This window comes from Ranitomeya variabilis, chromosome 5 (genome assembly GCF_051348905.1).
Source record: "Ranitomeya variabilis isolate aRanVar5 chromosome 5, aRanVar5.hap1, whole genome shotgun sequence".
Classification (NCBI taxonomy): Eukaryota; Metazoa; Chordata; class Amphibia; order Anura; family Dendrobatidae; genus Ranitomeya; species Ranitomeya variabilis.
The window spans coordinates 113,084,448-113,096,557 of record NC_135236.1 but is presented as its reverse complement, the minus strand read 5'-3'; the positions used below and the strand labels follow the sequence as shown (position 1 = coordinate 113,096,557).

Sequence of the window (12,110 nt, the reverse complement as noted above, 5' to 3'; positions counted from 1 at the left end):
GTACTGGTCTGCGGCGAGCAGGCTTTTCTGGGACTAAGTCCTGCTTTGCACACACTGAGCATGCCCACGGGAGGACCTCTCATTGGAGGTTGGGGGTCACACACTCATGACCTGTAGCAGTTCCTATTGGACCACTTGGAAGGTCCTTGTCTTCTACAGCTATAAAGGGTTCGCATGGCCTCACGGCCATGCGCTAGTATCAAGCCAAAGTCTATGAGCTCAGCGCCAGTGTGGTCATATCTGGATGTGGTTAGGGTTTGGCTGAAATAAACCCCTAGAATACCGGCACCTCCGGCGAGGAGTTTGTATGTGTGTATTCAGGGCATTGGCTGAAATAAGCCGCTAGAATACCGGCACCTCCGGTGAGGAGTTGTTTGCCTGTTTCTCTGACTGCATGACCACAGTTTTGCTCTGTTTGGTAGCTGTGTACCTCTGTGAGGTTAACAGGTTAACAGGGCACAGCATCTTGTTTCTAGCGAATCTGTGGAGTTAACAGAGTTCACTTATACCGCCATATAGCGCCGCCATTTGCCAGCAGCAGGTTCCTCTCCTGCACGGTGGACCCCGGGTTGCCAACGCACCTATTAATACACACATATATATATATATATATATATATACTCGGTGCGTTTTGCCATCCCTAACACTAGCAGCATATAAAATATGGATACATTTTTCCTCCACATTCTCCCCTTCCGAGAGAGTCGGATTACACTATGCTGGCACTCTGATCAAACTCTGACCAGAATTTGATCAGAGTGTGATAATTGACCCGATTCTCCTGAATGAGAGAAAATATGCTTGTGTGATCTTAGCCCAGGGGTCCCCTTCCTGTAGCTCGGGAACCACATGTGGCTTGCTGTCCAGTGAATTGTGGCTTGCGGCTGTCTGCCAGCTTAGTGCAATAACTCTAGGTCTACCAAACAGGTGTGAAGAGCACATCTCAAAATGGTGAATTTTGTGAGCAGCCCTGAACAGGAGATCTGAATGCACATATTCTGATATTGGGGGTTTGGAGATAATTTAAGTATGGTAAGCTGGAATCAGAATGATACTACCTATCAGAGGAGGTGCTTGAAACTGGATGTGACAGTGTGGTGGAAGTGCTTGATGGGAGAATACTGAATTGTGGGAACCCCTGGATCTTGGTATACTGCTTCAGGGTGATTTCTGTGGAAAAGCTTTGGTTATTGTTATACCCATAATGGGGGCTTTGGATGCCACTACTTTGAGGTGGGCGTAAGCTGGTTGTATCTCACAACTCTCTCTCAGAGCTGAATGTGACTCTCAAGGTCAGAAAGATTGGGGACCACTTCCCTAGCCTAAATGAGATTCATGCTAAGATCTGTGCTATACATCCATGTTTACAGTCTGTACACCACGCCAGGTTGGGTAATCGATTTCTCCTTTATTTTTGCAGAATGATTGTGACTCGCAAAGTGTGGCTGACTGCGAAGATTGAGGCTGTTTGAGAGTGCGTCAAGTGGCTGCAATTTACTTTTAAGAATTACATTTTTACAATATTAGTCATTTGCTGCTTTCAGCCAAAGACCATGAAGTTTTAAGTTCAACCCAAATTACCTTGACATCACCTATAGATTTTGCTGCCAGTTGCACAGTATACTTGTCCAGCTCCTCTGGCTTCATCTCCTCCATACAGACATATAATTGAGAGCCCTGAACTGTCATTATTACAGCAGGTGCACAGCTCGAATTTGGAGAATTTATAACCCACCGGCAGATTAGAAAATGTGAATAATACCATGCAGGAAAGGCTGCTGGCCCTTGAAGACATTTCTGCTGAGCAAATGTATGACTACTGGGTGATCTGCACTCTGCCTGCCGCTCGCTGAAAAGGCAAGCAGGCACAATTTTCTAAGACTCTCTTTCTCCGCTCCTTTTAGGGAGACAGCTGTGACTATTTTTCTTTAAAAAAAATGCTCACCCAGTGACAAAAAGAATACAGGAAATAATCAAATCGCAGAGCGAAATGTCAAAGCGGCAGTAGGGCCACTTGAGCTGCAAGCTATTCCCATCACAAACATCTTGGCAATGTTATTTTTCAAAGCGGGCACTGTTCAAATGGAAACAAGCTGTACTGTGTTACTGTGCCTGTAAGTAGGAAGATAAAAGGCCAGATCGAAGCACAAGCTAAAATTGGGTTTTTAGAAACCTGCAGACTAAGAAAAGTGTTTGGATGGAGGTGAGGCAGATTACTATGTGCAGAAAGCATTTATTTGCCCGTGTTCTGTACTTTTATTACCTGTATCTTCTGTATTTTTAGAGATAAAGAGCAAGGCTTAGATGTGTGTCTTATAGACACTGGACCATAAAGGGTAAATCTCAAGATTATACCTAATCTTACTTTTGGCAGAAAATGGCGTCCATTAATATGTGTAGAAATACCCAGCCATCAATCCAGGTGGTTAGTTCAGGCAAAATTAGCCCAAAGAAAATATTGAGCTATTCTAGATAATTTATTTTGTAGCTTATTTTTCCAGACCGGAGCTAGATTTTCTATAAGGGGAGATAGGCTCAAAACTATAGGTAGCTCTGCCTTATGGTTGGTTGATGGCAGAAATGGTGTGTGACTACTACACATGGCGTAAGTTCAGCTTCTCTGCGGTCCCATATCAGGCTCTTCTTTTTGCCAACAATCATTTTAGTTATAGTTAATATTAAGAACTACAGAGTAAAATAAAATATTATTCCTTGGTAGATAGGGGCATGTATACGACAGATTACTTGACATTCACAATAAGAGTAAAGCAATTATCAGTAGGATGACAAGTTCTGTCTTTGATATCTTCAAACAACTCAACTTAAACATGTTCAAATTGAGAACATTATTCAAAAACAACTTGTCACCAGGTTTTCTCAATATAAGCTAAAGCACCTCATTTATCTGGTCTATTACTACAGTTCATCAACCTGTATACAAGACTCCAACTTCCCAGTTTATCCCCAAAACACACCTTTTGCCAGTCCCTTGAGCTGTGTGCTGACGAGCACAATCATGTCAAATGCGTGACAGTAGTCTGGTGACTCAACCTCCTCTAACAGCAGAATCACCATCCTCCTGCCTTAATTGATGTGAATGATGTGTCCTATGTCATCCACAGATCTTGACAAATTTTGCGCCTGCACTGTTGCACCGGCCTTCACAGGTGCACGTGCTCTGCTTTAGTAACAGCAATTCAAAGTCCTGTAATGCTCCCGCACCTATGAACTGAAGGTTAAGTTGGTGCACTCAAATGGACATTTCAAGACTCTGCTCTGCCCATGGCTGAGCAATTTGTGCCTGCAGAGGGCTGAGCTTCAACTGACCAGAAGCAAGATAGGCAGGGACCTGTAGATGATGTAAGAAACATTGTGCACATAGAAGAAGGCAGGATGATGGCGATTCTGCAGATAGAAGAGGCGCAGACCCAAGACCAATTAATTAATGACATTGGACTGGATTTTGCTTTTTAGCATATAGTTAGTGTGGGACACTTATAACGGTATATGTACTGTGGTAATAGACCAATTAAATAGGTTCTACACTGCTCTGTCAAACCCTTCTCAATCCCTGTATTGCCACTTAGTAAAATAATAACACATATCCTCACCTCCAGTGTTGGCGCCATTTGAGCAGTGTTGGCACTGTCTCTCTTGGGGCTCACGTGATATTGTTATGTCAGCAATCCATGCAGACAATTAGCAGGCACTTCTCCTTCGAACAAATCAGAAATCCAGAGGAAGTCAGGAGCACCCGCAGCTCTCATTTCCTTTAGATGTCTGATTAGTCTGAAGGAGTGGCTAGTGAAGTGGCTGCTAACTGGCCACAGGTATCACGAGACATCTATAATATAACGCTGGGAGCGTCACTCTGTCCGAAGCCTTTATAGACTGCGCAAGCGCAAGCGCCGGCGCAGTCTGGACCCCACAGAGTGACGCTCCCAGGAGATCGCGGTATGCGTAAGAACTGAACGCACACCGCAATCTCCAACAGAGAAGCAGGTACCAGCCAGGAGGGGGTGAGTATGCTATATTTACCTGACTGTCCCGTTCGACCGATGCGCGCTGCTCCATCCTCTGCCTGTGACATTCAGTTCAGAGGGCACGATGACGCGCTTAATGCGCGCCGCCCTCTGACTGAACAGTCACAGCCAGAGGATGTGGAGGATGAAGCGGCACGCAGCAGTGGACCGGGACAGTCAGGTAAGTATAGCAAGTGCTGGGGGCCTGAGCTAGCGGCGACTCCGGCACCTGACCCCCACAGCGCGCCGGTGTCCCCGCCTGCTCAGGCCCCCAGCACTCACCACAGCCACGCACAGCCGCCCGCACTCACCACAGCCACGCACAGCCGCCCGCACTCACCACAGCCACGCACAGCCGCCCGCACTCACCACAGCCACGCACAGCCGCCCGCACTCACCACAGCCACGCACAGCCGCCCGCACTCAGCACCGCCACGCACAGCCACCCGCACTCAGCACCGCCACGCCCAGCCGCCCGCACTCAGCACCGCCACGCACAGCCGCCCGCACTCACCACAGCCACGCACAGCCGCCCGCACTCAGCACAGCCACGCACAGCCGCCCGCACTCAGCACCGCAACGCACAGCCGCCCGCACTCACCACAGCCACGCACAGCCGCCCACACTCAGCACAGCCACGCACAGCCGCCCGCACTCAGCACAGCCGAGCACAGCCGCCCGCACTCAGCACCGCCACGCACAGCCGCCCGCACTCACCACAGCCACGCACAGCCGCCCACACTCAGCACAGCCACGCACAGCCGCCCGCACTCAGCACAGCCACGCACAGCCGCCCGCACTCAGCACCGCAACGCACAGCCGCCCGCACTCACCACAGCCACGCACAGCCGCCCACACTCAGCACAGCCACGCACAGCCGCCCGCACTCACCACAGCCACGCACAGCCGCCCACACTCAGCACAGCCACGCACAGCCGCCCGCACTCAGCACAGCCACGCACAGCCGCCCGCACTCAGCACCGCAACGCACAGCCGCCCGCACTCACCACAGCCACGCACAGCCGCCCACACTCAGCACAGCCACGCACAGCCGCCCGCACTCAGCACAGCCACGCACAGCCGCCCGCACTCAGCACCGCCACGCACAGCCGCCCGCACTCAGCACAGCCACGCACAGCCGCCCGCACTCAGCACAGCCATGCACAGCCGCCCGCACTCAGCACAGCCACGCACAGCCGCCACGCACAGCTGCCTGCACTGAGCACAGCCGCCCGCACTCGGCACAGCCACGCACAGCCGCCCGCACTCACCACCGCCACGCACAGCTGCCCGCACTCAGCACAGCCCCGCACAACCGCCCACACTCAGCACCGCCACGCACAGCTGCCCGCACTCAGCACCGCCATGCACAGCCGCCCGCACTCAGCACCGCCACGCACAGCCGCCCACTCTCAGCACAGCCATGCACAGCCGCCCGCACTTAGCACAGCCACGCACAGCTGCCCGCACTCAGCACAGCCACACACAGCCGCCCGTACTCAACACAGCCACGCACAGCCGCCCGCACTCAGCACAGCCACGCACAGCCGCCCGCACTCAGCACAGCCACGCACAGCCGCCCGCACTCAGCACAGACACGCACAGCCGCCCGCACTCAGCACAGCCACGCACAGCCGCCCGCACTCAGCACAGCCAAGCACAGCTGCCCACACTCAGCACAGCCACGCACAGCCGCCCACACTCAGCACAGCCACGCACAGCCTCCCGCACTCAGCACAGCCATGCACAGCTTCCCGCACTCAGCACAGCCACACACAGCCGCCCGCACTCAGCACAGCCACGCACAGCCGCCCACACCCAGCACAGCCGCCCGTGGGCAGTAGAGCCGGAGAGAGAAAGATGGGAGCAACATATGGCAGAATGGAAACAGGAACAGGCAGAATGGGTGCAGCACATTACAACAGAATGGGGGCGCAGGATGGGAGCAGCACATGATAGAATGGGGGCACGGGACGGGAGCAGCACATGACAGAATGGGGGCGCGGGATGGGAGCAGCACATGACAGAATGATTGCACACAATGGGAGCAGCACATGACAGAATGGGGGCGCACACATGACAGGATGGGGGTGTAGGATGGGAGCACATGACAGGATGGGGCGCAGGATGGGAGCACATGACAGGATGGGAGCAGCACATGACAGATTGGGGGCACAGGATGGGAGCAGCACATGACAGAATGGGGGCACACACATGACAGGATGGGGGTGTAGGATGGAGCAGCATATGACAGGATGGGGGCGCAGGATGGGAGCACATGACAGGATGAGGACTCAGGATGGAGCAGCACATGACAGGATGGGGCGCAGGATGGAGCAGCACATGACAGGATGGGAGAGCAAGATGGGAGCAGCACATACCAGGATGGAGACCATATACCAATATAAATGCTCGCCACCCGGGCGTAGAACGGGTTCAATAGCTAGTAACAATATAATCACTCATGAATCAGGTGATAGATAACCTGTTTAGATAGGCCCATAATTGTGTAAATGTAAATGTATCTTAAAAAGTAACAAAAGTTTTGAGATTTTTTTATGTGTTAGGTCTATTCTGAGCAGATCAGAGGAGGATCGAGTCGTGAGACCATCAGCATTTGTTCAAAATACCACTTAGCGAGGAGACAGGAACACACACAGCAGAGTATGGATGCAATGGAAAGTCATAGGCTTCTGTCTCCTGAACTACACACTTTTAAGATGAGTTTGAAGCAATCAATAAGGACCGAGACCCTTCCAATCTGCTCAGAACTAAAGGACTAAAACATAATAATATATCTCCCAAAACATTAAGTTACTTTTGAAATGTTTAAAAGTGTTACTGCTTGCATAATCAGTACTGTGGTTCCTGCATGGCTGATAACAATTCCCAACATCTCATCATCTTACAATTGTTAAGGACATACTGGGAGTTATAGATTTATGCAATACAATTGTACATGGGTGAGACTGACATGACATTGCAATTGATCGCTGTACTAAGCATGGTGCTGTGTCCATGTATTGATGATAGTTCTGCCTATATATTCGTGTACTGATGATAGATCTGGTAATGTATTGATGTACTAATGGTGGTTCTGATGTTGTATTCATGTACTATTGGTTATTTTGTTGAAGTATTCATGTACTGATGTTGGTTCTGGTGCTGTATTCACATCCTGATAATGTTTCTGGTGATATATTAATGTACTGATGATAGTTCTGGTACAATATTCATGTACTGATTGTAGTTCTGGTGCTGTATTCTTGTGCTGATGTTGGTTATTTTAATGTATTTATGTACCAATGGTGATTCTGATACAGTAGTACTATACATGCAGTAAACCTTAACTTATTTTATTTGATAATAGATGATTATAGGTTGATTTTGCTGTGTGTTGCAACCATGGACAACATAAAGACTGAAAATACAGCTGTCTGCATAAGGCCACATATGTCAGGCAAACAAATTTTGACTAAAATGCCTATTCACTTTAGATAGCTGTCAGTCAAACGATGGTTTTGGTGAGTTATAAAGCTGGTAGATATCTCACGCCAATGTATCTGTAAAAAGTGTGCTTGCTATGCTTAGCATCCTTGTGCTTTCTCTGTAAGATTTGCTGCCAGACATCTCTGGCAGTGACTTATCTCTAGAGAACAAAAGGATCACTAGTTCAAAAATGAGACAAACTGAATCTTTATATTCCTTATCAATCATAGACTGTTGGCGAACCTAATGATATCAGCAGGTTTGGCCACCATTAATCTAATGTGTATGGGGTCCTTTCCTACTATCTGAAGGATATGGGCACTTTCAGTTTGAAATACCATTAGAGGGTGTGACCAGTTGATGTGCCTTAGGGTACCGTCACACAGTGCCATTTTCATCGCTACGACGGCACGATTCGTGACGTTCTAGCGATATCGTTACGATATCGTTGTGTCTGACACGCTACTGCGATCCGGATCCCCGCTGAGAATCGTACGTCGTAGCAGATCGTTTGAAACTTTCTTTCGTCGTCTAGTGTCCCGCTGTGGCAGCATGTTTGCATCGTGTGACACAGGTTGTATACGATGTGCGCACAGTAACCAACGGCTTCTACATCGCAAATACGTCATGAAATTATCGCTCCAGCGCCGTGTATTGCAACGTGTGACCGCAGTCTACGACGCTGGAGCGATAATCATACGACGCTGCAACGTCACGAATCGTGCCGTCGTAGCGATGAAAATGGCACTGTGTGACGGTACCCTAAGGCCTAAAGTGCTAAGTATATTATGCATATGGGCTCTTGAGTTGTAAATGCAAACACATGGATTACTGAACTGCAACTTAACATATGGGTGCTGGGTCTGGCTCCAATTTCATATAGAGGCATAGGTATGTTCCATTGGATGCTGCATTATCAATGCATTTTTTTTCATGGGAGACTCTTTCCTGATACTGCAAGGAGCTGAAGTAGAGTGCTGCCTTAGAGAAAAATAATTTCTTTATGGAATTCATGCCAGATTATAAAGTAGGCAATTATTCATATAATATACATAACAGCAGATTTACATACCCATAACTTAAGGATTTCAGCATCTTTCAGCCCCTATATGTCAGAAACGTGCACCTTACAATTCTCTTGGAATTTCAGTGCTAGAGGTCTGGATTACAATTTATCCATCATCAACACTGATCCATAGATTTGCCTGTATGAAAGAACTCTTTATTTATGTATGTATTCCAAAGCTGGGAGGCAGAATAAATCTCATTTTTTTTCAGCAACAGGATGTGTTCATTAGAATCCCCCAAAGGAAAGCTTAGTAATAAAGCTCAACCATTAATATTGCCTTCATCAGGTTTGGCCTTGAGGCACGAATATATATAAATGATTTGGGAGGGGTTGCAGAATACAGAATGTCTTCATTATGATTCTTATAGATTAAAAAATGTTGCCCTGAAAAATTATTTCAAATAGAACTTAGATTGTAAGCTCCTGTGGGTGGTAATGCCCTCCGGTCATACAAGTCTATATGTCTATAGACGTCTTGCTGTAAATATTCTTATTCAGCGAGTGCCCTATTTTCATTGCACACAAAAGAAAATGAACGTCTGCTCTCGATGGCCACAAGCCTAATTCTGCTATGTACCTAGAAGGAAAAGATACTTGTCAGTGGGTGATTAAAACACATTATGAATACATATGCTGAACGGTTTATTATGGGGGACATATGTTTTCATCTACAGCAGTAACTATTAAGGAAAGTACATCAAGGGACAGATCTATTGTTTAAATCAGGTTTTTATGTAAAATATATATTTTTTTAATGTTTTATAATATTTTAATTACATTTTGATATCGCTATCTGCATTAAAAAATTAAAATCATGTCCACTGGTCATTAGGCCTTTACACTAGACGGATAGTTCCTGCTCTGTACAGATGTCTTTTCATCAGTCTCACAGACCAAGGAGGTGTTAATAAAGATTCATCTTTACTGATCTCACTGCTGACATCTTCCACTGGTCGCAGGACAGTGAGCAGTGAAGTGAATGTTGACAGTGCACCCCCCATGATTGAAAGCTGGCAGCACCCAGGAAGAAATAAGTTAATTTTCTCTTGGTAACCCCCCGTTTTAAAAGGGTTGTCCACTACTAGTTCAACCCCTTCTTAAACTAAATGTTCAGTCCTGATAAAATAATAAAGCCTATACTCACCTCCCATGCGGTGTCGCCGCTCGCAGTCCCGCGGCAATTATATGGTGGAATGACATGTGATTTCCGTCACACAATCAGTGCTAGCGTCACTGTCTCCCTCTTCAGACAAACTGAGCATGAAGAGAAAGTTCGAGATGAGCTACTGCCTGGACTTCCTCTTCATGTTCAGTTTGTCAGAAGGCGGAGACAGTGACGCAGTGCTGATTGGGCGCCGGCATCACGTCATAACATGGCATCACAGCCGCGGGGAGATCAAGTGCCGACACCACGGGAATGGCACCAGCACGAGAAGTGAGTATAGGCATTATTATTTTATTGGGGCCAAACAATTAGTTTAATAAAGGGTTATCCTAGTAGTGGACAACCCCTTTAAGTAAGGAGACCAGACTATTTGTCTGCAGACTAACCCTATATCTACAATTAAATAGTGTTTTGTGAGGAGACACACTCCCTTTAACATGTTACAGAGTCGGTTCAAGAGAATGTACTGATTTGGCCATCCCCCTGCAGGAAATAAATTATCACAGTAATCTATGGCAACCCAGCTACAAAATAAAGCAACATGCTGTAATAGACAACTACTCATAGCCGTATTAAAGAGGCTCCTTGCTTTGAACAATCCATAATTTTTGGAAGGATCCCCTAAAAATAAATTGATCAAAAAGTGTCATCATGTTAAGGCCAACAGGGACCATCTGTTATGTGAAGGGAAGAGTGATTTATACAAAGTGTTTCATTTGTCCTGCAACGCCACCCATTCGGCATTACACTGTGCCATATCAAGTCAGTGTCTCTAAAATGTAGGAAAGGGCTTGTTCTTCAGAGTGAGAGATGTTCTTTACAATGGCTCCTCATAACTGGCACCACGAGAGGGCGTGAGGGGTGTCCCAATATTCATTTCTCTAATTGGGTATGTGAAGATAGGCTTTCTATACTGCACATCCCCTTTAACCAGAATTTTGATTTGGTAGCATGCTGAGTAATAATAATGATAATAATAATAATAAAATAAAATTCCACCTGCCGGGTGGAAAATTCCACTAATCTACCATGTGCCGAAAGTAGACCATACCTGTAAGGCTATGTTCCCACCATGAGATATTGGTGCGTTTTTGATGTTGCAGAATTTCTGCAAAATTTCCCAACCTTTTATTTATGTTACCTTACTAGCATTTTTTAACATGCGTTTTTATTGTAGTTTTGATGCAGCGGTTTTTCCCTCTTGTTGGTGTGCCATGATTTAAATAAAGCTACTTTGTTTTAGAAACTTCCAGGTATTTGGCTTTGACAGAACTTTTTGATAAACTTAGGTGCAGATTGCATGCGTTTTTTATGCGTTTTCAAAGTGGAAACACACTTAAAAAGCATGTGCGTTGTATACTTGTGGAATTTCCGCACCTAATGCAAGTCTAAAGGGAAATTCTGACCAGAAAACTCAGCAAACCCGCAAGGGAAACTGACATTTTACACATTAAAAGAAGCACAGTGGGCAGGACATTTCTATAACTCCCATCTACTTTTCTGGAACAGTAAGATAATGCGCTTTTGATGCAGCAATAATACGCAGCATCAAAATTCACAGAATATGGGAACATAGCCTAAGATGTCCTATACAAAAAGAGCTGAGAGGTGAAATGCACCTTCCACTGGGTATCAGGTAAGAATATTTTATAACACCAGAGTGCCATGTACTGTAGCTCAAGATAAGAAGTGCAGGGTGCAATACAAAATCACTCACCTGTTTATAGAAAGTTTCTGTGCTAACAGCTGCCAGTCCTTTCCTTTGGAGTTAGGTGTGTCGAACGTTGCGCATATCCGCTGCCTGATGGAGTGTGGGATCTTGAAGGCTTTCGGACCAGTGTGTGCCAGGAAATTGCTGTCCTCTGGTGCAAAGAAAGCTATGGTTTCACGCTCATTCTGCATGGAAATTAACAAGAGATGCTAATTAGAGTAGCTAAATAGGAATTAATACTACTATATTGGTCATGTAAAACATTCCAGTGTAAAAAAAACATTCAACACCTGTGAAAAGATGTCAATGTGACACCTGGAGCGTGGTGAACACGGTACAAGGGGCATGGGTTGGATCCTTCTAGTTGTCACATTGGGTGTTGGTTTCTCAGCAACAAGACAACAGCTGTGAGGCATACAGCTAGGACTATTTTAACAATCCTATCACCTGTATGCCCATAATAATAGCATATATACGTTCCAGGAGGTGACAGATTCCCTTTAATGTATCAAAAAGGTGTTGACCACTACTCGGACAACCCCTTCTGAATTTCTGTCTCCCCAGAGTAAAATAATATCACCTATACTTACCTGCGATATCAGCACCATTCCAGTGGTGTCGGCACTTGCTCTCCTAGAGATCTCATTGTTTTGT

The 12,110-nt window shown here is 46.6% G+C and overlaps 1 protein-coding gene across 8 annotated transcripts in view; it reads right to left on the bottom strand.

Annotated features, from left to right (window-relative positions):
* Positions 1-12,110, bottom strand: part of UNC5D (unc-5 netrin receptor D) — a 930,366-nt gene that overhangs the window by 12,265 nt on the left and 905,991 nt on the right. For 7 of the 8 annotated variants that reach the window (XM_077263128.1, XM_077263129.1, XM_077263131.1 and 4 more), the window contains one exon: positions 11,463-11,641. In XM_077263128.1, the coding sequence (XP_077119243.1) occupies positions 11,463-11,641 (179 nt within the window). Of the gene's footprint in view, positions 1-8,774; positions 9,158-11,462; positions 11,642-12,110 lie in introns of those variants that run through there. The other variant, XM_077263136.1, reaches the window with a different exon arrangement.